General features: G+C 43.7%; 1 protein-coding gene across 1 annotated transcript in view; it reads left to right on the top strand.

The window, feature by feature from the left end:
* LOC311223578 (BMP/retinoic acid-inducible neural-specific protein 3-like) overlaps positions 1-26041 on the top strand; it is a gene marked incomplete at its 5' end in the record, with an annotated part of 232234 nt that overhangs the window by 171877 nt on the left and 34316 nt on the right. Inside the window, 2 exons of the mRNA XM_084308356.1 lie at positions 14720-14825; positions 17138-17374. Coding sequence (XP_084164482.1) covers positions 14720-14825; positions 17138-17374 — 343 coding nt within the window. The remainder of the gene's footprint in view (positions 1-14719; positions 14826-17137; positions 17375-26041) is intronic.

Here is a 26041-nt window from a genome sequence, read left to right as displayed (position 1 = left end):
TAAAGGTTATTGAGTTACTGCCTGGCCCCACTCCTATCACAGATGTGTTATTGGATTAAACCTGTGGCGTCTCAAGGGGGGCTCAATACTCAATCCCCCGCTCTGCGGACTGCACTTGATTGACTGATTGTGTTTACTTGATAAACACTTTTAAAAACACTTACAAGAGGATGGTGCCGTTACAAATTTACAATTATATCTGTGTGTACTAGGGGTGTAACTGTACGTGTATTCGTCCGGCGAATTTACGGTACGGCCGTCACGGTGCGGTACGCGCACCCATGCAACGAATACGCCCCACAGCGCAAACACACCCACATGCAGGCACTCGCGAGGTCCGTGTGAGAACAGCGCGCGTGGCCGGGCACACTGAGTCAGACTTCAGAGCGGCGAAAGTGCACGGAGGAGAAAGGCACATTTACATTGGAACAGCTGCAGGGTCATAACAGTTTTCTTTCGTTTTCTTGTTCGCCCAATAACGTTAACCAAATGAAACCAATGGAAAGAAACACACACGCGTCGCCGACACACACACACACGCGCGCCAACAAACACATCAACATTCTCCCCCGCCGGACTCACAGGCACAATCAAATAAAAAGAAGAAACATACTTTTCCGGACAGATCATCTGAGCTCCACTGTGTTTAAATCCAAATAATCCTCTGCCATTGTTGTAATATGTCATCTGTTCTCTAGTATTCAGTCTGGTCGTGAAGTTAAATTCTCTCTGGAAGTGAAACTGAAACGGAAACTTAGCAAGGATAAGTTTAAAGGGGCAGTAGGCAAGTGGATGCCTGAACACAGAATGGCACCAGTATCACTGACTACCACGGCAAGCCTATATAAAGTTATTCTATTTAATAATAATTAGGGATGCTCGATATTGGCTTTTTTACCTATACCGATATACCGATATTGTCCAACTCTTAATTTCCGATACCGATATCAACCGATATCACATTTCAATGGCGATATCGGCCGATAATATCGGTAGGCCGATAATATTGGACAACATTTATATAGAAATGTAAAAAATTAAAATTAATTTCTTTTGAAAACCGATACAGATATTTTCCGATATCACATTTTAATGCCGATATTGGCCGATAATATCGGACATCCCTAATAATAATCATTATAATAATGATCATAAATATAATATATGAATTTAAAAAAATTAAATAAAAGAATTATATTAATAATAATTATTATAAATATATTTTTTATGTTGTACTGAACTCGTAACGAACCGTGACCCCAATACCGAGGTACGTACCGAACCGTGGCTTCTGTGTACCGTTACACCCCTAGTGTGTACGCTTCTAACATATATTTTATTGAGGTTAACACAATAAAACTCAAATATTTGACTACTGTATAACATCACCATGAGAGGGACATGAGATAAAGATAAGATATTCAGGGTTTGCACAAGGTCCTTGAAGTGCTTGAATTTCTAAAAATAAAAGTCAAGGCCTGGAATTCCTTCAAAACAGCAAATTTTTTAACAAGGTGCTTAAAAATACCTTGAAATTCAAATCAACCATCCACATTAGGAATGTCCGATATTATCGGCCGGTATTGGCATAAAAATGTGATATCGGAAAATATCGGTATCAGTTTTCAATTTTTTTAATTTTTTTATTATTATTATTTTGTTTTACATTTATTTAACCTTTATTTACCCAGGCAAGCAAGTAAGAACAAATTATAATTTTATTTATTGTCAAAGTATGCATAATGTTGTGTTAATTACATGACAAGTTTTTTGGGGGGCGAAACCCTGCATATATCAGTATCGGTTGATATCGGTATCGGAAATTAAGAGTTGGACAATAGCGGTATATCGGTATCGGTAAAAAAGCCAATGTCGAGCATCCCTAATCCACATTGAAAGTTTTGTTCATCCATGATAATATTTTTTCTGAATCAAGAAATCTTTTTTTTTTATCTAAAGTGTAACTAATTGTATTGTCAGAAATTGGTTTTTCAATAAAAAACCAGCATTTAAAAGTGAATTGTATCCTTTTAAATGCCCTTTTAAAATGAAATTGTTTTCTTGGGAAAGTACTTGAAAGTCCTTGAATTTCATTTTGCAATGTATGTGGGAACCCTGGATATTCCTTGGTATATATGTATCCCCTTTGTGCAATGTGGGTGTCATAGCAGCATGGGGGAGGGGGGAAGGGAGGTAGGGGAGAATGGGGGATGTTGTCACACTTTTTACTCTACTGTGAATTGCTCATAATCAAAACATCTTTCAATAGTCATTCCTACATTAAATTGAAGCTTAAGATGTTGGCTTGAGTTAATCACCTATCAAAGACACTCTGACACATTGTGACAACCAACCCCATCATGGGGATGGTTGTCACACACTATGGGGTTGGTTGTCACCATGTGTTTTAAAACTTTTAATGGGAAAATCTTAAAAAGAAGACAAGATTTAGATTTCAGATAATGATTGAAGAAGTGCGTCTTTAGTCGACGGCGAAAGATTGGATGGGTTTCGGCTGTCCTAACTGGGGTGGGTAGTTCATTCCACCATTGCGGGGCAATGACTTAGAATAGACAAGAAGGCAGAACTAAATTTGAAAGTTTAATTGCATTGACAAGTTGACAAATACATAACTTAATGCATCGTAATGAACATAAACAGGAAACACATCTTTAGGCCATCCTATATAAAAAAATAAGAACACAATAAATCGGCCTAGCACTAATAGCCTACACAACATGTGACCAGGGCCGCCTGGGAGAAATGCGAGGCCCTGTGCGAGATTTAAACGCGAGGCCCCCCACCCCCCCCCCCCCCCCCCCACCCCCAAAAGGTAAATTATATCATTTTTTTTTTTTTTTTTTTCATACAGTCAACATATTCGTAAATAATAGCGCTGCCCGAGGCTGGGCATGATACAGTCAACATATAGCAAGAGAGAGAGCGAGAGAGAGCTCCCGTTCTACAGTCAATATACAGTGTACAGAGAGAGAGACACATTGGAAAGAAATTGAAATGCTATTTGGCCCTAAACAGAGAGTACACAGTGGCAGAATACCTGAGCACTGTGACTGAAGATCCTTGACTAGGTACAGACTCAGCGAGCACAGCCTAGCCATCGAGAAAGGCCGCCATAGGCAGACTGTGTGTGTTAGAAAGAGAGAGAGAGAGAGAGAGAGAGCATGTGTGTTAGAGAGAGAGCATGTATGAGAGAGATAAGCAAAGATTACCCCCTAAAGGATATTCAACTTTTAATGAAAGAACAAAACAGAAGGAAAAGATAACTTCACAAAGGCAACATGAATATACATAGATCCAAAAGGACAAAGATCAACACTTAAATCCAAAGAGAAGAGGGTCTATACCAGAGAAAACAAAGCAGCAAGGAGCCAATGGCCGACAGCTAAAGGCTAGCCAGGTAGGCTACTGACACCAGGCCACACACAGCTTTGGCCAACGGCACAACGCTACCCAAGCTACACAAACGACCAAGACAATGAATTCACACACAGCACATGTCGTATCTCCAAATGTTGTGAAGTAACATATGTTTTGCCTGGAAAAAAACATCGTTATTAACAAAACATTCGGGAGGGGAAGGAAGGAAGAGTGGGGTAATGTCATGATTTTCATTAATCCTACCTGCACCAAGGAACGCAGGGCGAAAGGCCGCAACACAGGTCTCCACGTTGACGAAAGGCCTCTCGCTGATGGGACAAAAATAACCCCCTGCTATTCTCACGGCTAATGTCAATGGTCGTAGCACAAGCTAACAGCTAACTCAAGGCTAACTGATAGCATCAAACGAACGTTCCCAGCCGAGCGCAGCCGGCAGCTAACGTCGTAGCTAAACAGCTAACTGGCTAACAGTTAGCTCAACCAGGCTATCGCTAACCATTAGCTAACGCAGAAGCAAGCTATGCGGCTACATACAGGTGCCGACACCAGGCCACACACCGTTAGATACTAGTAGTACTACAACAGCTAGTCGGCCAGTTTAGCTCCAGAGAGAGAGAGAGAGAGAGAGAGAGATGTCCACGGCGGGAATAGAATAAAGTTAATAGAATAGGTTAAAAACTCACCAAACGTCCAAGAGGATGGAGACAACCGCGTGGAGTTGACGAAGTTCATCTGCCAAACGACCATCCTCTTCATCTTGGCTGTATGCGCTGTCTCTAAACTGATAATGACCGACCTCTTTCTTCGTCTTGGCTGGCATAACTAAGCATAATAGTCAAAAGCTGCACGCGCGAAATAGTCAAACGCAGCTGACTCACGCCGGCGTACTACACATGATGTAAGTAACCACTCCCTTCGTTGAAACCAATAGTATGTCTGCTGCAGAGCCCCAGAGGCTGAGCTCCAATAGTGAGTATGTCTGCAGACCCAGGAACAAGTCAGACACATTCTACAAACGTGTCTAATGTGAAATATATAAGCATATAAGCAAAACTAGATTTTAGGTCTGTGATGAAAAAGGGCCTCGCGGGAAGGGGGGCCTCGCAAAATAAAAATTAAAATTAAAATAAAAAAAATAATAAATAATTTTTTTATTTTTATTTTTTTTTTTGCGAGGCCCCCCTTCCCGCGAGGCCCTGTGCGACCGCACTGCTCGCACACCCCCTGAGGCGGCCCTGCATGTGACAACCAACCCCAAATAAAATGTGACGACCAACCCCAACTGGAATGTCTTGATAGCATCAAGGCTAACAGCCATCTAGCTAGCTAACAACAATCTACACTATAGCTATCCCTTCACACTTTTTAAGGGTAATAATTGTTTCATTAAATCAAATCAAATCAAATGTATTTGACAACACACGTTAATGTCCCCATGGGCCTCTACACGTCTTATTTAAACAAGTCAAGAAGAAACATAACAAGTCAAGAACAGAACAAGAACACCATAAGGTCCAACACATTTTTTATAAATGCAAATAAATGAAAGAATGCAAGCACTCACAGACATACCCCACGTGAAGGTAAGGAAAAACTCACTAAAACCTAACAATAGGGAAAAATGCTCCACAGGCAGTGTGGGGGAGAGAAACCTTAGAAGGGCCATTCAAGGGGGGATCTCCCTTCTTAGATGTCGGTGATAGTAGTGTTGCAGACTAACAGTTGGTACTGTAAGCATGCACTCAAGTGTGTAGTGAAACACAGATGAGTGCATGCAATAGCAACCGAACAGGAGTTAGAGAGTTCCCATGTTTGTGGTGCTGCAAAAAAGCAGACATGGGGGAAAATAGACATTATAAACCAATTGTGTAAAAGCCTAGAAGAAAAATACTGAGGAGCGGAATATTTACAAATGGAGATGAAAAACACAAAAGTCCTCTCACCTCAAATTCAGCTGTTTCACTCCAAATATGAATGTGACAACGTCCCCCGTTCTCCCCTACATGTATGGGCAGGGTAATATAATAATTGTTAGACTAGAAGTCTTTATTTGTCATGCAGTTTAACACACACACACGTGAGATGGGCGACCCACAGGAACACACACACACATGCACTGAGTCGCCAATGAAATGTCTCTCTGCACTTTTCCCATCCCGTTGTCCTTCCCCCCATGGGCAGCCGGGAGCATATAGGGCGTCAACGTGAGCCGCGCCCCGGGGACCAATCCAAGTGCTCCTGTCCGTCTTCGTCAAGGACGCCACAGCGTTAGCGATCTGTTGTGCATGTTTTTCCATTGGGTTTATCTTATCGGGGGGGAAACCCTTGTGAGAACGGGGAGAACATGCAAACTCCACACAGAAAGGCCTGGGAGATACCCAACCTGAGTACCTGGCATCATGGAAACCTGGTCCCCAAGTAGAAATACATAAATATAGGCAATACAATTATAATAAAACAATTTAAATAAACATACTCAGGGCTAGATCCACAAAGAATGGATTGCACGGTGCTAATTGCACCCTTACTTACAATTCATTATGAATTGAAAATGGGGGACCCTGATGTAAACAAGACGAAAGTCTTTCTCTGGTCTGCAACCCTTAACTCAATGGCCGCCAACAACGATTATATACGTGTTTGTCCGACAACCGTTGAACGCCAACCACGTATATATACGTTATTTGATCGTTATTTATTGTATTTGATATTTCTATTCATTACAGGCCCACTGACTTGGGGTTAACATTGGGAATCACATTGAGAATGCCTAGGTGCAATACCGGCCGCATCACGCTAGACGGCGGTATCGAGCACCCTTTCTAACATTGTATCCTGGGCTGTGGGATGGCCAAGGGTTTTGGGTTACATTTGTCCTTGTCAGGGCAAGATGAGCGGTTCTGCCGGTTACATTGAAGCCCGTCAAATATGCCCGATCCATATGTTATGGTGGAGTATGCCGTCGAGCAAATGGACATTGGATGTACCAGATGGCGATCAAGAAATTGGAATATTGTATTTGGAATACTCCCGGTCGCATGTAAGGACGATTTGACATACATTTTTGCTTGATTCTGCAAGGCTTTTGTACCGATCGGGCTGATAAGCGTTTTTAGTGTTGAATATGAATGCCGTTACCGACAATCAAATAATCAGAAACTACCCCCCCCCCCCCTGTCATGCATTCATGATGGAACATAATACCTATGATATAGATTTGATTATGGAACAATAGCGGGTTCAGGCAAGAAATGGCAACGTCTACAATAGAATCGACCTATACTGCCATAACTAAGCATTTCATGAATTACCCTAGACTGCTCTAAAACCATACTTATATTCACCACGGTATAACACGGGAACATATGGATGGGAAAATTATCTCTTTTTTGCATCTTGACCGGAAGAAACTCTCTGCCAAATGACTATAGTATTGTATCCATGGCTATAATATAGAATATAGATTTAGCTCTACAAACAAGGTGACTAGGCGGTTGGGTGGCGCAGCGGACATTGCGCTCGTCACCAACGCATGAGACACCGGTATCGAATCCGGCTGTCGGCGTTGCCTCCGACTTGGGCTGGCCGCCATACTAACTGGCAGAGTTGGCAGAGTTGGCGGGTGGGAAGTCGATGGGTGGTAATCTGGACATTGTAAATGTCCTTGAAAGGCAAAGCAGAGGGATTTTCTGTGGGGAGGAAAGATGGATACATCGAAATATCCATCCTTCAAGTCTACTGTTGTGAACCAGTCCCCCTGTTTGACAGAGTGGAGCAGAGTCTTGACTGAGAGCATTCTGAACGTCTGCAATCAGCTGATTGAGTGAAGCCGGGTCTAGAAAGACCTCCGGTTTTCTTGGGAACCAGGAAATACCGGGAATAGACTCCTCTGGAGGGACGATGGAAATCACCTGTTTGGGACAGCAGGGTCGAGACTCCTACAGGTCGGTTGGGGCGCCTGCACAGCAGAGACAGGAAAATGGCGGGGGCAGTGTGAGCCTCCTACACGTTACTCCTCGCCAAATGTGAGTCCGCGCTGGCAGGTGAAAAGATGCGACTGGCTGCCACACATGTATCGGAGGGGACATGCGATGGGCTTCAATCCTCCCTACAACCGGCTAGTGGGGGGCACATGCGAGCAACGATCAAGATAGGGGAGGGGAGAATTGGCACGGCTAAATTGGGATGGGAGAAAAATAGAAAAAGAGGAGAAAAAGTGGTAAAAAAGAAAAGAAAAAGGTGACTAACTCCAATCGTTTACAGCGTGGCAATACTACCACAGGATAAGACTAATCCCCGGCGGTCAATGAGTTAACAATTGTCTGTATTGAGCCGTACTGTATTGTACCCATTCTGCAATCTGTTAATAAAATGTTCATTCAATCAATCACTGCGCAGGCTCAATACACACAATTGTTAAGGGGATGCAGACCAGAGAAAGACTTTCGTCTTGTTTACATCAGGGTCCCCCATTTTCAATTCATAATGAATTCTAAGTAAGGGTGCAATTAGCACCGTGCAATCCATTCTTTGTGGATCTAGCCCTCAATGTCCAAGCAACCAGGGGACAGAGAGCAAAGGTGGGTATTACAAAAACGGGCATAACAGTTTTGTCGTGCAGTAAATACATTCGCAATCTAAAACAAAGGAGGGGCCAATACTGTAAATGTTCATAATTGAAAATGAATTATTATTACAGTAAGACAATCAGCACAGTGGGAGCCAATTAAGCTACTGATATGATTCCTCACCTGATTTCCAATATTATTAATTTACTTACAACTAACTTACTAACATGATGTATAAACAAAATATTGTCCACACTTATAAATAGAAGGCTCTCGAAGAATCTTTGATTTATAAGTGTGAGCAATATTTTGTTGCTGAATGGGTTTATGTTTATTTAGGATCCCCATTAGCGTTTGCACTTGACAAAAGCTATTCTTTCTGGGGTCTGGCACTTACAACAATACAACAATATTCAATACATTACATCATCATCAACATCAATTACATCATCAATTACCTCATTATCAACACCATTAACAATATCATCCTCAGTTAAGGATGATATTGTACAATTACTTATTAGTATAAAGTATTAAAATAAAATAAATAGTGCTTCCTGAGCAGTACTCACTGCCATCAACATAAATACAATTAACAGTCAAATGGTTTTCACCGCTATGCCATAAGGGTTCAGTGCATGCTCGTTAGTAGATGGTATTATGGTGGGATTGTGCCAAAGGCTGACAATCTGTTTTGTTGTTGGCTTTTTATATATAGATATATAAAACGCCAACAACAAAACAGATTGTCAGCATTTGGCACAATCCCACCCATTCAGCAGTGCATCAAGATACAGGTGGCCAATAATGTCCCATTAAGTATTTGTAATATACCCGAATGTCTCTGCAATGAATACAGCAGCTGTGATACAAAGCGGAAATTGAATGGTCTGCTCATCAGTCAATGTTTTGCCATATGGCATATCAAATAACCCCCGTATAGATTCAATATTGAAGTGCTCCGAAACCCACGGTTGTACCTCATTTCCTCACATTTATATTTGTGCCAAAACAAAAAACAACACATGAGGGGAAACAACTGGCATTCATAAGGTTATGCAGATCAATATTATATTGTGATGATATGATATTAGAGAGAAAATAAAATCCTCCTTGACAGTTTTATTATTGTATGACCCTATGTGACCTTTATGACCGTAGGTGACCCCTTAAACAAACCATAGGTGTCATAAAGCAATAAAACTGTCAAAAGTGACGAAAGGAGGATTTGATTTTCGCTCTGATATCATAAAGTATACTGCCCTGTCAAGGCTAACCGCAGTAACTCGCAAAAAACTCAAAATTTAGTTATGAGTGAAATTGACCTGGTCAATAAATGTTTTATCTTGTGACCAAGTTTCAGATGTTAATGTCGCTCAGTTTTGGAGATATGTGGTTTTAAAAACTGCAGTAACTACAAAATCACACTCAAAACCCAGGCAGACCGCAGTAACTTCCAAACAGTGAAAAATGGCTTTAAAGTGTTTTGACTTGCCATCCAAAATGTGTTATAGGTAGATAGATGATAGTACCCATATTTAACATGTATTAATGAAGTAATCTTTAGGCATACAAAAATATGACGTAATTATTTTAATTAACCCCAAAAAATCAGATACTGCACTCTGCTGCATGATTTCCTTAAATAATTATGCAGGTAATGTACAGGCAAAGTGCAGTAACTTCAAATACAATGTTGTTTTCCCTCCAGCTTTCATAACTTAACCTAGCCATTTTGAAAATGAAATTTAACACCTGAATATATTGGAATGATGATGATCCAAATAAAATGGCTAGGTTAAGTTATGAAAGCTGGAGGGAAAACAACATTGCATTTGAAGTTACTGCACTTTGCCTGTACATTACCTGTATAATTATTTAAGGAAATTGTGCAGCAGAGTGCAGTACCTGCTTTTTTGGGGTTAATTAAAATAATTACGTCATCTTTTTGTATGCTTAAAGATTACTTCATTAATACATGTTAAATCTGGGTACTATCATATATCTACCTATAACACATTTTGGATGGCAAGTCAAAAAAATTTAAAGCCATTTTTCTCAGTTTCACTGTTTAGAAGTTACTGCCGTCTGCCTTGACAGGGCAGTATAGCAGAGATGATCTAATGTACAGTAAAGAAACAGAATGGAGAAATCCTGTAAAACTGAAGATGGCGCCGAAGATGGCAGACAAAAAAAACACTCGCTACGAAGTGAACATTCAGAGCAAAATTATTTGTGTTGAGTAGCATTGTCATTTACTTCATCTCGAGGTGAAATGTGCACTTTAAAAAGGTTTACAATTATCTATAGGCATCCTCTCCCTCGACGACGTAAACATTATAAATAGGCCCCTTTGTATTTCCCGTTGCAATGTTTGTTAACACGGTTGCAGACAGGAAATAAACAGGGACGAAAGTGGTTCGCCCTGGCAACAGAGTAGCAACAGAATACTTCTGAAAATCTCGATAGGCAGACTTTGATTACACACAGATGGGCTTAATTTTCCGTTCTCCCACTCACCCAGAATATATTCACATTTCTACCCCAACCTCGGAAATCATAATCCTCTGGATTCAGAGTTTGATTGAGTAGCTCCGTCCAGTGTTTTCCTTTTTTTCTCCCCCCACTTCCCGGAAGAATGGGCCTCGGATGAGCTCCCCGAGCCCTTCAGCCCTCAGCCCTTCATGATTGTGTTACTGATCGTCTGGACCCTCATTGTTTCGCCCCATCCATCTGTCACTTCACACCAACTGTCTTCTGACAAGCCTGAACGGGACAGATCGCCAGACTAACTATGATGTCCCACCCCCACAAAGAGAGAGTAATGGGAATCGGTTAGGTGCTCTCTCCGCTGGTGTCACGGCGAAGAAGAAGAAGAAGAAGAAGAAGAAGAAGAAGAAGAAGAAGAAGAAGAAGAAGAAGAAGAAGAAGAAGAAGAAGAAGAAGAAGAAGAAGAAGAAGAAGAGGGGTGGCGGCGATGGTGAAATGAGATGTCTTGTTGCAAATGAAGTGAGGAGGGACGCTTAGGTGGAGCCGCTTTGCAGGAAAGGTCAATGGAGACGTCTTCAGTCAGTGATTGGACAAAGAAGAGAAAAAAGAAGAAGCCTTTGGAAGCATCCAGAGTGCTTATGGCTTTATATGGAAATCTCTACTGCACGTGTGATTGGGGTTGGACAGGCCAGCATTGAACTTTGGATCTCAGCGACTGAGAAAGTTAAAGCCACAATCTAGCGGCGGAGCGGGGTCGGGGTGTTGGTCCTGGGGTGGGGGGTGGGAGTGGGGGAGGAAATGTATTTTGTGGTGTCTGTAATAGTATAAGTTGATTTTTTTTATGTTTTTATGTTCTGTATTTATAATTTTTATCATTGCTAATATCATTATTGCTATTATTATTGTGGTATTGTGAGGTTATTATGAGTGCTTATGCTTTCAGCAAAACAAGAATGGAAATAGAGCCGTCTTTCTCTTAAAGACGTATTTTAAAGAGGAAAACACTTTGTGCAGATAATTCATTAAAGAAAGGGAGCACAGGGGGCAATGAGACATCTCTGTGAAGCGTTGCAAATTAGCAGCGTTGTTTTAACAGAAACGAGACAAGCGGGATAACAAAGGTTATGTATCATAACCCTCGTCATATAACCCCAGGATCTTGTTTCAACTAATTGGGACTGCTCTGGCACCGACAGCACCAACCAAATGTGACTTAATGCACCCATCACTGACCAGGACCACACCCTCACTGCTTGGCATATAAGCATGTGTGGTAGCTTCGTGAGTAGAGGAATAAACAATTAATATTTCTGAAAGACAGAAAACGCTTGGAGGAATCGCTTGGAAATAAAATAAACCCATGCCCTTTATTATAAGGAAAGGCATTTAAATAGGTTCTGCATTGTAACAGATTAAAAGAGAGCCCTTTTTTTACCATTGTGTAAACGCACCCACTCACACACTAACATTCTCAACACCGTAGGGCAAGACGTATTAGTAGAGAGAAACGTTTGAAAGCCTGGGAGATCAGTAAAGGAGTTATGAATTGTGACGTGCAGAAGACATAACAGGCTTTCTAGTTCGTAATCACGCATATAGAGATTCCCTACTGGGAAAGATTAGGAACCTAAAAAAGCTCACCGCTAGCACAAGGTAGAAACCCAATAGAAAAACATGCAGAACAGATCGCTAACACTGTCGCATCCCTGATGAAGACAGACAGCAGCACTTGGATTGGTCCCCGGGCTGCAGCCCATGTCTGCTCCCGGTTACCCTTGCGGGGGAAGGAGGGGGGGGGGGGGGGGGGGGGTCGACGGGATGGGGCAAGAGTTTTTTCTGTCGTCAAGAGAGAGGAGGATAAACGTCTTAAGGAAAATATCCCTAGAGCTGAACGAGCTCTTGATATCTTTAGGGTCTTTATGCCAGGCACTCTAGTTGAACTGACAAAGCACACAGCTTGTTGACCTGCTTGGAATGGGCACCGCGAACCGTGACATCATCAGTGGGCGTGTCATATTCTAGGCTGTCAATACAAGCGAAAACAGCAGAGGTTCGGCGCATTGCACTCAATCGATCCATTCAACAGGAAGTGATTTGCGACTGATCTCAAAATGAGATTAGATTAAAATGTATTGTTATTATACAATACATACTGTATATATATAAATAAATTATTTCTGGTGTGAACGCGCTGGCCGGTTCGAGATTAGATTTGGGAACTGGCACCGCCACGGAGCCCTGCGGTGTGAAAGGCCTATGAGTGGTCTCACAAACGGGTTCCAGATCAGTTTGACAGCATCTGGATGTAACCTCCACCCGTCTCAAGGGGGCCATGAGATCTGCTCCCACATTGTCCTTGCCTGCAATGTGTAGAGCCCTGATGGAGCAGGGGGAGCAAACTCCGCACTTTGTTTGTTTATGTTTGCCACTATGGTTCAGCTGTCCGTTCTGATTAGTCAATCTTTCACCAATTGATGACCAACCCCAACCGTGTCAGATGCTCCACCAGTGACTGACTGAGAATCAGTATGTTATCCAAGTAGAATAATGTCATTATTCCTTGGTGATGCGGGGGCTCAAGGGCTGTCTCCACACACTTGGAAAAGGTGCGAGGTGCCAGAGAGTAACCAAGTACCTCTGGTACTTGCATGCCGTTCCTTGAAAGACAAAGCAGAGGGATTTTCTGTGGGGAGGAAAGATGGATACATGGAAATATCCATCCTTCAAGTCTACTGTCGTGAACCAGTCCCCCTGTTTGACAGAGTGGAGCAGAGTCTTGACTGAGAGCATTCTGAACATCTGCAATCGGCTGATTGAGTGAAGCCGGGTCTAGAAACACCTCCGGTTTTCTTGGGAACCAGGAAATACCGGGAATAGACTCCTCTGGAGGGACGATGGAAATCACCTGTTTTGGACAGCAGGGTCGAGAATCCCATGGTGAGAGAGCCATGGTGCTTTCATGTCTGACAGGGCCGCAGGATTCACCCCTGAGAATGGAGCGTGGGGCATTGTGAATTGCATTGCATGCCCTCTGAAAGTCTGAAAGGAGGCCATGCCTCTAGCTGAGGACGGTAGGCAGGCTATGTCACTTTCGTAGCAGACTTTGGTCACTGCTGTCTGGGACCAGTGGCACGCACCCATGAGGGAAAAAGTGGAAAGGGAGGGGGTCACTGGGACAGGCCACTCTGCAGTACAACGCACCATTGTCGTGGCTTGAAATGCCACACTAACGGGAGGATGAGCATGACGTCACCTGAGCCTCCAAGTTTCTGAGCTTGATCGCCGTTGACGCAAGGGAGGACCTGATTTAGGCCAGTTGACTGGGTGTGCGGCGAGAGTCAGATACTGTTGGCATGGCCTGCATGAAAAATTGCCACTGAGCTCATTCGGCACCTTCTTGAGATCAACTGTACAAAAAATCTAAGCAAATGAATAAAGGGCAGATGATTTACAGGGGGTTTTGTAGATAGAATACTGCATTTTGCCATCCGGACACGTGCAATTTGAAATATGAATATAGAATATCAGGCCTATAAATTACCTTGTTATGGCCAAGTGATACATCTCTGGATCGGGCCAAATCTCCTCTTTCCAATGGCAGAGTTCAATCTGGATTTAGTACCAGCACATAATTGCTCCCGATGAGCAGGTTGGCACATTGCATGCTCGCCTCCACCCGTCGGTGTGTGAATGTGTAAAATGTGAGGAACAGGGGGGGCTCCAGTAGCTCACCGCATATCTCGGCGCTATTTTCTGCGTCGGGGAAAACCGTGCTGCGTCACGGATCTGGTGGACTCCGAGTTCGATTCCCGGACCCGCCGTCATTTGCCAGAATGTCTTCCCCTGATCTATATCCCGTTTCACCCTGTATCTGTCGGTCATGCTTGACCAGAAAAGCGATAAAAGCTAAAAAATAAAGTAAAAAAAAAAAATGTGAGGAACAAATTGTAAAGTGCTTTGGATAAAAGCTCTATATAAATGCAGCCATTTACCAATTACCAGAGTCAAATGAAAGTTACAGTCAAACCGCCACAAAACGTTTTGGTAAAGGACGTTTTACTTCTACTGTTTACGTAGAGGCACACCGGTACATATATATTATTGACTCCCCCCTCAGGTACAGTAGGTTCCTCGTGAACACAGTCTACCAGGTATTATGCTTCTCATCACTTGTCAGGTAACACATTCGATTTGAATTTGATCAAAGACACGACACTGTGAAAAATCCATACAAATTAGATCTTACATTTCTTGTCTCCCAGGTGACGGAGACCCGAACAGGTCCTCTCGGATGCAGTAACTACGACAACCTGGATTCCGTCAGCTCCGTCTTGGTTCAGAGCCCCGAGAACAAGGTGCAGCTGCAAGGTTTGTGTTTGGTTTTCATCATCCTTTATTTTCCTTTTGATTGTCGGAGGCAGTGTGTTGTATGATACACCGCATGGATCACTGCCCCCGGGATCACAGTGCTATGGATGCTGGTGCCTCCAACACAAGTTTTATAGAGTTTACGCTGTGCAAGTTATAAACTCAGCCAACTGTATCCAAGGTCAAGGTCAACTTTATTTATATAGCACATTTAAAACCAACCGAAGTTGCACCAAAGTGCATTGCAATATAAAAACAGAAATACTAAAAATACTAAATACACTATACACAAAGTCAAAAGCTACAATACATTAAAAACAATCACGACATGACCAGGGATGTATGGCTTACCAAGCCTCAAAAAGCCAATAAAAACCGGTGAGTCTTCAGCTGTGTTTTAAAACTCTCTAGGATCTGGGCAGACCTAATTGGTAGTGGAAGACTGTTCCATAATGTATGGGCACATCCACTACCACCACTTTAAGATATTCCTTTATTGATCCCCTTGGGGAAATGCATGCATCATAGCAGCATGGGGGGGGGCTAGTCTAGGTATGGGCAGGGTAATAGTAGGATATATAAATACAGGCAATACAATTATATTACAGTAGGAAAGTAAAAAATAGGCAGTGTAAACTATATAATTATCTCAGAATAATTATGATCAAAGTGTGATCAAAGTTGCAGAGGAGGGTCTGTATGCCCTGTCAGTTATATTATACATTACAATACATATGGACAATAACATGTAGAATCTGAATATATACTATGAGTAAGTAAAGTATACAGTATACACAGGTACATAAGGTACCCTTATACCCCATACGTTGTAGTCCGTGCAGTTTAGGTGGTAAGACTCAGACACACTTAGTGATCAGACATTTCTGTAACGGTTTCACTAAAGCCAGAACACAGGTGCAGAGACAAACAAGCAGAGACGATGAGGAATCAGCATATAACAAATGTCTGGTGTATTTAATGAGAAAAGAATCCGGGAATCCAAGATGAGGGAACAGAGAGTGGAGCCAGGCAGGAACTGTGAGCAAAAGGAGGACAAGGATGTTAGAAGCATAGATATATATAGAACACTAGATAGCTTAAGGCGGAGTCACCAGCGTCACTGAACCGCCGCCATCTTGGGAGAGTCAGCCTTGAGTGAGAGTGAGTGAGCTGCACAGACAAAAATACTCATAACTCGCTGAAATATTGACGGATTTACAAACGGGTTGGTTTGCTATAAACATCAAATATGTAGTTATGATACTGCATACTTATAAAAAAAATTTAAGATGTTTTTTTACAAACCGCTTGAATCATTAATAATGCTTGTAATAAACCAAACCGTTTGTAAATCCGTCAATATTTCAGCGAGTTATGAGTATTTTTGTCTGTGCAGCTCACTCACTCTCACTCAAGGCTGACTCTCCCAAGATGGCGGCGGTTCAGTGACGTCGCTCTCCATTGGCCGGCAGCGCGGGCAAGCTATCTAGTGTTCTATATATATCTATGGTTAGAAGCACAATAGAACACGGACTGATAAATAGAACAAGGCACGAGAATACGGACTGACTGGAAATAGGAACTACGATCTGACAGCCTCATGACATCTGGGCCAGGTCTAAGTAGGGTTGGTAATTAGCTGGTAGATGTCACTCAGCTGCTCCTCCGGCTGACACACACACACACACATGCACCTCATCCTGTAATCAGAGAGATAGAGAGGAAGAGAGGGAGAGTAGCTAGGTAGGGATAGAGTGGGAGAACCAAGGTTATTAGAGGGTGGGAAGCCTGGAGGACTGGAGGGGCATGGCCATTTCTAGTATTTCTTAAGTGCTGCTGCCGTTAGTTCTCCGGCTGCTAACTGTCACTTCCTAACGGTACTGAACATAGTTTAGTTTAGTTTATTTATTTAGAACATTATTTAACAAAAAACAGTGCTAGGAGGAGGGAACGAAGCCCGAAGGGCTTGTACAAAGTTCCACTCCCATCTCATTGTCCATAAACAATATGAACAAAATACATGTAAACATGGTCTAGAAAATAAACTACAACACAGGATCAGAGACATAAGGCAGAAACTATAGCGAAAACATGGAAGATTGACATGAGTCAATAACAAGAACAATTACTTTATTTATTTTTTTGTACAAGAGGGCAAAGGAGAGGAGAATAACATACTAACAGTATATAATGAGGAAAAAGAAACAAGCAGCCATGCAGTAGATATAACACTGGAGTACACAGGAGTAGTACCTTAATGTGATGGTGATTTAAATGTTGAAATTAAATATGAACATAGCGTGGTCTTATAGGCTTACAGGTGATCCTCCCTGACTACCTGAGGGACAGCTTCGTCCAGGCGGCCCTCAGCTACATCGCCTGCAACGGGGAGGGGGAGTTTGTCTGCAGGGACAACGACTGCTGGTGCAAGTGCAACCTCAAGTTCCCAGAATGCAACTGCCCGTACATGGACATCCAGGCGATGGAGGACAGCCTGTGGAGGATCACAGAGACGTGGGGGATTCTCTATAAGGAGTTTGAGGATTCGGGTAAGAAGAATACCACCTGCGCCGTGGAGGAGATTCCTGCCCGAGAGCTTTGCGTCAATGAACTAGAAAGGCACGCTCAGCAGGCGGCGCACCGGACACACAGACACAAAAACAACGTGCATTGTGGTGTGAACCGCGCATGCTAATGCTAACAAACACATGGACAAATACACTGACCGCTCTCCAATTATAGTTATTAGCAAGGAAGGATGTTAAGGAAGCATAATAAGGGTTATATGAAGCATGTTAGGAAGTCAAGTCAAGTCAGTTTTATTTGTATAGCACGTTTACAAATGACTAACAGCCAAACCAAAGTGCTTCACAACATGATAAAAACACATACAATGCAATAAAAATACACTAGAAAAAGAGGTAGAGTACAGTACATATAGGAAAGCAAGGGCAAAGTGCAATAAAAGAGACAAGAAAATTTGATAAAAAGTGCAGAGTGACAGCTGACGTCATGTATAGATGCTGGGCTAGCTCTGATCAAAGGCCAGGGAGAAGAGGTGTGTTTTGAGCAAGGATTTAAAAACCTCCAGGCTCTGGGCAGATCTTATGTGGGGGGGAGGCTGTTCCAGAGTCTGGGGGCAGCAGCAGCAAAGGCTCTATCTCCCCTGGTTTTTAGCCTGGTCCTAGGCACCTCCAGCAGCAGCTGGTCAGCAGACCTTAAGGCTCTGGATGGGGTGGGGTGATGTAGGAGCTCAGCTAGGTACGGTGGAGCCAGCCCGTGTAGTGCTTTAAAAACAGTCAGTAAAAGTTTAAAATCAATACGGAAACGGACGGGGAGCCAGTGGAGAGAAGCCAGAACTGGTTTAATGTGGTCACGTTTCCTGGTACCGGAAAGCAGGCGGGCAGCCGCATTTTGTACCAGTTGCAGGCGACGAAGCAGCAACTGGTCAATGCCGATATACAACGCATTGCAGTAATCCAGCCGGGTCGAGATAAAGGCATGGATCACCCTCTCCAGATCCTTCTGGGAGAGGTATGGTTTGGTCTTGGCTAGGAGTCTGAGGTGGAAAAAGCTAGTTTTGACCGCCGAACTAACCTGCGTATCAAATTTAAAATTTCTGTCGAAGATTACTCCGAGGTTTCTGACAGATATTTGAGCGGATATTTGAGCCCAGGGGGCCTAGGGCAATGGCTGTAGGGTCAGGTGAATCATTACTAAATAAAATTATCTCTGTTTTGCGCTCATTTAAGTTGAGAAAGTTTGAACTCATCCATCATTTAATATCAGCCAGGCAATCTAGCAGTGGTTGTAATGTGAGCTTGCCTTTTGCTTGTAAGGGTAGATATATCTGCACATCGTCGGCAAAACAATGGAAGGACATGTTGTGCTTTGCAATGATTGAGCCTAAGGGCAACATATATAATAAAAAGAGGATGGGGCCCAGTATCGACCCCTGGGGCACCCCACAGGTAAGTGGGGCCGCTGAAGAGAAGAATTCTCCAAGCTGGACTGAGAAGCTCCGGTCAGTCAGGTAGGACTTGAACCAGCTTAGGGCGACGCCTGTGATGCCAACATGTTTTTCCAGGCGCGACAGTAGGACAGTGTGGTCTATAGTGTCGAAGGCGGCTGTAAGGTCTAAAAGCACGAGAATGGCGGGATAAGGAAGGATAGGAAGCATATGAAGGGGCAACAGTGGCTCAGGAGGTAGAGCAGTTGTCTGGTAATTAGAAGTTTCCCAGTTTGACTCCTCCCGGCAGCGTGTCGAAGTTTCCTTGAGCAAGACACTGAACCACCTAATTGCTCACAATGAGCAGGTTGGCACCTTGCATGGCTGTCTCGGCCATGAATGTGTAAATGAATGGGTGAATGTGAGGCTATAGGGAGGTGTAGTCTGACGTCACTGGTTGTTCCACCCGTATAGGGATTTATCATTGGGAAAATGGATTATCGGCTATTGTAACAATTCTGCCACATGAACATTGGCAAGCTTTCCATTTTTGCACAAAATGAGTTCCCTTCTACCACTAACATTTATTGTTTAAGCATTTTTGGTTGAAATAAAGGTAGTTATAAGGTTTTTATTTTGTCTTAAAAAAAGAACTACATTTACCAGTAGGCAGCCTGTTGTTCAGTAGCCAGTAGGCAGCCTGTTAGGCTGTCGCCAAACAACGTCACGGTACGCTGATATCAAGCTAGCTAGCTAGCTAGCTAACGTTAAGATTACCTAGCTAAACGTACTAGACGTTAGCAATGTCTACTGTCATGAACCATTTTAAATTGGGGCATGTAGAGGAGTTTCGGGAACGAGTAAAATGTGCAGGTCCTCTTCTCAGACCTGTGGGGCAAGCACTGCACACGCATCATGCCGGCTAGCAAGCTAGCTAGCTACAACGTTACAAGCTCAAAAACCTTATAACTACTACTACTACTGTCGTGTCCATAAGTTCCCTGGCAGAATACTTTGTTTGTGAGGACAAAGGTATACAAAGAGGAGAGAACCATTTTAAATCGGGGCATGTTAGGAGTTTCGGGAATGCCGGCTAGCAAGCTAGCTAGCTACTAACATCATGTAAAAAACAATAACGTTATAAACTATACACAATATGTACAACGAAACAATGATTTACATGAGTATTTACAGTGATTTAATATGCAGCGAAATAACGTTATACGATTTAAATTATAAATACAAATATGGTAACGTGGTTGTGGCTTTTACAAATAGTGGTTATAGCTTTAGAGCTAAATGGCTATGATCACCGGAGCACTAGTGTTGGGTGAAACAGATACTAGCCACAGATTCAGGGTCAGTTATTTTCCCATTCTACGAATTGTTAAGCTTATGGAATGTAAGGGAAATCTGATCCTAGGTCTGTGACTACAGGCAGGAGGCTACGCTGTGGTGACGTCAGTCAGCAGCGCCAAATAGCAGTGTAGTTTCCCAGCGAACGAAAACATAAACGTTGTTATTTTGCTACCTTTACAATTAATTGCGAATATTTTTTTGTAATCAAGGAGTAACCTAAAATAATGACAAACAAAACACAGAACGTAAGGTTATTCTATAACCCTAGTTATATGAGTATAGCGAGCGCTCTGCTCTATTGGAACTATCCCTTTATCCAGTCTAATATTGAATAATTTTCTCCACATGCACACACCCATCCGCCTGGCCACACCCACATCCGCTCCTCTACATAAGCGGGGTCGTGGCCACACCATCAGCTCCTTCCCAAGTCTTTCACCACCGAAGGCGAAGACCACGGGATCCTCAGTGAGAGCAGAGCGCTCGCTATACTCATATAACTAGGGTTATAGAATAACCTTACGTTATATTATCGTATAGCTTACGCTCTACTCTATTGGAACACAGGAGCTGAGCAGAGCTGAAGCTCGACAAATGTACCTGCTGAGGCCCCCCACAACCATCAGAACCAGAGAGGACCCAAGCCCCCTGGACCCCCCTAGAGGAGGACGGGAGGGAATCGGTGCAAAGAGGGTTTAGCACCTCAAACGCACAGGGTGAGCAGACCGTGGGACTTACCTTCAACACAGAAGGGCCACTCAGGCGCGCATCCCACATGCCACCAGGGAACGGACGGGAATAATCCCCCCCCCCCGTCACAGTCCCCAACATCACGGGGTCGAAGGTCAAGAACCCAACCCTGTGGCAAGGCCGTAGCAGCGGAGCGCGGATGAGGACCCAGCCCTAGGAACAACCTGAGGGCCAGGACCCCCTGAAAAAGGGGGCCCGGTGAGGTCAACGATGCCGTAGCATCGGGACCCCACCAGACGGTCACTGGTGACACCACCCCCCACATCGCCAGCGTATCGGACATGGCCTAAATCAAGAGTAGGCCCGTCCCCCCTTTGGCACACCGCTCTGAAGCACTCTAGCTTACTGCACCTGGTATTCCCAGGGGTTCTCCCATCCAAGAACTAACCAGGGCCGAACCTGCTTAGTTTCCGAGATCTGACGAGATCGGGCGTGTCCAGGTTGGCATGGCCGTAAGCCCCAAGAGGTTACCCCCCCACAATACTGTGGGGCCAGACGGCGCGCCGGGGAGACACCCCCAAAAGGCAGTTAATCCCTCAATCCAGGCAACAGGCCAGAACTCGACTTGTGCCTGGAGCACTGCGGACTAGACAGGCGCCTAAGGGGTCTACTGTAAGAACAGTACCCGGCGGAAGGGGTGTTCGGTATGCTGTGCACCATGTCATGACCTCAACAAACCCGACCCCTCCAGCGGAGTCGATGTTCAAAGGAGAGGCCGACACAATTAGCAGACGTCATGAAAGATGCAGGGGCACACTCTCGGGCAGACGGGGTCGAGCCCGGCCTCAACCCGAGAGTCGACTCTGCTACCAATACACCGGAGAACCAACCACCTCCCTATGTTTAGTTTAACAGGAGGCGGTTGTTCCCTTAACCCAACAAGAAAACGCAGAAACATAACTGCGCGTATACACAGGCTATACAAGCAGTACAAGTGTTTCAGTTTTCAAAGGGTTAACCCAGGCCAACAGGTCGACGAGAACGAGTCCGGACCTGGGCCTGGCGGACCGTGACCTACACAGGGATGCCTAGAGGGGTTGACAGCAACCACCTCGACAGCCCCCATCCCATCCCTGCCCAGCAGGGGGAGGGAGGAGTGAAACAAATGGAGAAGGACCAGGCCCCCTAACACAGCGCAAGGTACAACACAGTATGGACCAAGCACGTCACTGTTATGGGAAAGTCGTAGTGGCATACATATGACATACACATCCACGACATCAATCCCCGTGAAAGCCCGGACCGACCCGGCATTTTCCCCCCGGAAAAGCACAAAGTCCTTCGGGGTACCAGAACAGCAGCTCTGCGCCCCGGCGGACAATGGGTTAACTGACCTAGTCCGGCGCGACCAGAACCAGTCCCGCATCCTAGTCACGCCGCCATCCCCAGTCCTAAGAGGGGGGTAAGTACGTGTGTCGATCTAAAACATCACAGAGGGCGCCACCAAGATGGACAGAACGTGAATGCGCTGCTCCTAGCGGCCCACCTCATGGGCGTGAGACCCCTCTGCCAATGTAATGATCTACTCCCCCCGGAGATGCATGTGAGTCATCGAGTCTAACCTAGTGCACTGGCGCTCGGTAGAGATATAAAATCTCCTTCCTAGTCGCCCGCATAAAAAACGCTGTTTCTATGAATTGGGCAACCAAAGCGCGCCGGCCCATAACGTGGTTCCACATTGGAAGCACCCAGGGCCAGCGCTATATGCATGTCAAGAACCCGAAACACATCAATGGTGAATTCTAATAAGAAACACCAGACAACGTTCCCTCCATGCTGTCTGGGACGAGCAGCAGGAAGCCGGTCAATAAGACACAGACACAGGCCTTATATGACGCGTCTGAGGGCAACCCCGTCAATTCTGCTCCTCACATAAGAGGGGAAGACAGGAAATTATATGAATGAATCGGTTTTGACCGATGCAAAGACGCTAACAACAGATGCATCGCAAGTTCAACCTGAATTCTAGCCGAATTCTAGCCGCACTTATTCCACCGGTACACTCGCATCTTGAAAGTTTATGCCGGTGCACCGATGCGAATCGGTGAATATTAACATCACTAGTATACAGGCACTTTTTCTGTGGTGAAAATAGGGAAGGAGCTGATGGTGTGGCCACAACCCCGCTTATGTAGAGGAGCGGATGTGGGTGTGGCCAGGCGGATGGGTGTGTGCATGTGGAGAAAATTATTCAATATTAGACTGGATAAAGGGATAGTTCCAATAGAGCAGAGCGTAAGCTATACGATAATATAACTGCACAAACAGGATCAGCCCCTCACGCAGGGGCGAACAGAACAGTTATACAGGAGGGGATGACGAGACAAGACACACCTGGGTTGATTGCAAATGGATACACCTGGGAGGGAAAACGATAAGGACTACAAGACCAAGGCAGGGAACTACAACTAGACATAACACATCACACACTGGGAACACCTGATCAGGGTACAGACACACCCCCACATGTAACAGAGGCATACGTTGTAAAGCACTTTGGTAAAGGCAGTCCATTGTTAACAGGAAAGAGGAAGTGAGTGACAGACAAAGAGGCATAGGCAGAATCGTTCTTACCATCTAGTGTTAGCATGCTAATTGTAACTGTAATTGGAGAACGGTCAAGTTTCAAGTTTTCAAGTTTCTTTAATAGTTGTCATACAGAAGTACAGAATACTTTTATACAAAATGCTTCTTACTGTTGCGCTCCAGAGACTGTGCAAGACAAGATAAGTATGAAATAAAATAACATAGTAAAATTAGAAGTAAAAAAAATAATTAGGTCACAGTGTTCAGTTTAGACATTTAGGTCAGTGTGTTTGTTGGTCTGTGTTTTTATTATGACTTAGCTCTTGACCACAACACAAATGGAGACACACACAATATAAAGGGAAACATTTACACAAATGTATTACCAAAAAGTATATAACTTGTAAAAATCAGTAGATCAGTAGTGTAGGTGACTTGTATGTTGGAAAATAAAGAAACCAAAAAGCCAAATGACAAACAAAGAAAGAAGGTGTTTGGGAGGAGCCTTTTAAAGTCCTGAATCATCCTGATGGCCTACCTGCTTAGACACGGAACAAGGAGAAGACACACAATCCAGTCCTGACAGACTGAGATATGAAAGGGTGCGTGGCTTATTTTAATGGACAATGAAGAAAATGTTTTCAATGCATAGATATATCAACGACCATAGGTTCACTATGACATTTCCATGTTGTAAACGGGGGCCATAGAGCCAATTTCATGTGGCTCTGAGCAGTGAACCTGTGCAGTATTGCCCCCTTGTGTTCAAGATGTGTAACTTCATACTGAATCTGTCATATTTCAATGAACAATGATGGAAATGAATTGAAATAAACTATTTGTCGTTGACCGATTTGCTAAATATTCGAGTTGTCAGGTCCCATGCCTGCTGTCAGCCTATGTACAACGTTTCATCCACCTCAGCCTTTTAGTTGGTGAGATGTGTTGCTGGACAGACAAACGCGAACCAATCGCATAATCCCCAACAGATACAAATATTTAAAGTAGAAAAAACTACTTTTTGGAACTTGTAAGATGCCTACTGATACAGTACTGCACTGAATCACAGAGACACATACTATCCAAAGAGCTTTGAAAGTCAGCTAAGGAAACCAGCCCTGTCATTTTGAAGATAACCCTGCACATACATACCTGTACCTTAACACATTGGTCGCCAACAACGGCGTAAATCGTTATTGCCCGCCATGCGTTGAACGCCAACAACGGCGTAATTAGTTGTTGGGATCAATATTTAATTTTTTCGCCATGGCATTCATAATTCATCTAGCCTCCCTCCGGGACTGCAGCGGCACCCTGTCTGATATTGCAACGCCTCAATACCGCTGCCTGGTGGATGATCGGGCAAGTTACACTCCACACTAAACCGGAAGTGGAGCTGGTGCATCGAGGAAATCCCTCCGGGAGTACTATCTTGTTACGTGAATCAAGAGACACACTCGAGTGCATTGGGATCGCTTTCGAAACGCAATAATATATATGATTTCGGCGTTTATTGCGTCATACAAACGGGAAATGGATCTAGCAGATCGACGTCAAATAATTCGAATATTTTTCCTATGGTCTCATCAGTGAACGGTAAGAGGAATATAACGTTATTTTCAGCTTGATTGTCCATTTCTTTGTGTGCAATCCATCTGATCAATGTATTAACCCATACTAAATAAAGCCGTTACTGACGATCAAGGAATTATAAACGACCCCCCCCCCATTTCCTTCACGCATGATGAAGCATAATGTATACCGATCATATACATTTGAATTTTTTAATATAGCGTGTATAGGAAAGAAACGCCAATCGATAATCTATCATATGCGTCAGGGCCTATAACTAGCGTTTTTGGAATTACAGCATAAAAGCTTAAAAACATACTTATATTCTCGACGGTATTAAGACAACAATGTATGAATAAAAAAATATAACGTTCCCACATCCGGAACGATAGATAATCGATGTTGAATGGGCCGTAGTAATGTATATAGCTATACTATTTAAAAAGTTATAGCCCTGCAAAGAAGATAAACATACACTTACAGCGGTGGCAGACTGGGTATAATGATGGGCATACTGCGTGGCAATCAAAGTGTTAACTTAAAAAACAAAATTACTTTTCATTACATTCAAGATGCACCGCACGTTATCTTAAATGTGAGGAAATAAAACATTGAGAAAATAAATCATTCATTTGAGATAAGGTGGGAAGGGATCAAATAAATGAATAAAAAGCTGCAGGAAGGAGGGACCCCTCACAGCGTATTCCTCTGACGATGACCTACGACGGTGAAAGTGTGTAAACGGTAATGACCGGCTGTGAATCCTGCGAACCCCCTGGCAAACTGTCGGCGCGCCGCAAATCAACTCCCCGACAGGATCGGAAAAAAAAAAAAAAAAAAAAAAAATCAACAGCTTTCTGCTCAGGTAGTTTACAATATGTCTGGAGCAGATTAATCAGCGATAAAAAGCCATTTATTAACAGCCTGGCTTTTGAATGAAAGCACTTAGCATAATGTTTGGTTATTATTGCCGTGCTCTGTCACTCCGCCTCAGCTATTATTACTCAGGTGAAATAATTTTTTTTGTTTTTCTCTCTCTCTCTCTCTCTCTCTCTCTCTC

Source organism: Notolepis coatsorum, assembly GCF_963971535.1.
Source record: "Notolepis coatsorum genome assembly, chromosome: 2".
Lineage (NCBI taxonomy): Eukaryota > Metazoa > Chordata > Actinopteri > Aulopiformes > Paralepididae > Notolepis > Notolepis coatsorum.
The sequence above is the reverse complement of the archived record's forward strand: the minus strand, read 5'-3'. Positions and strand labels throughout refer to the sequence as shown.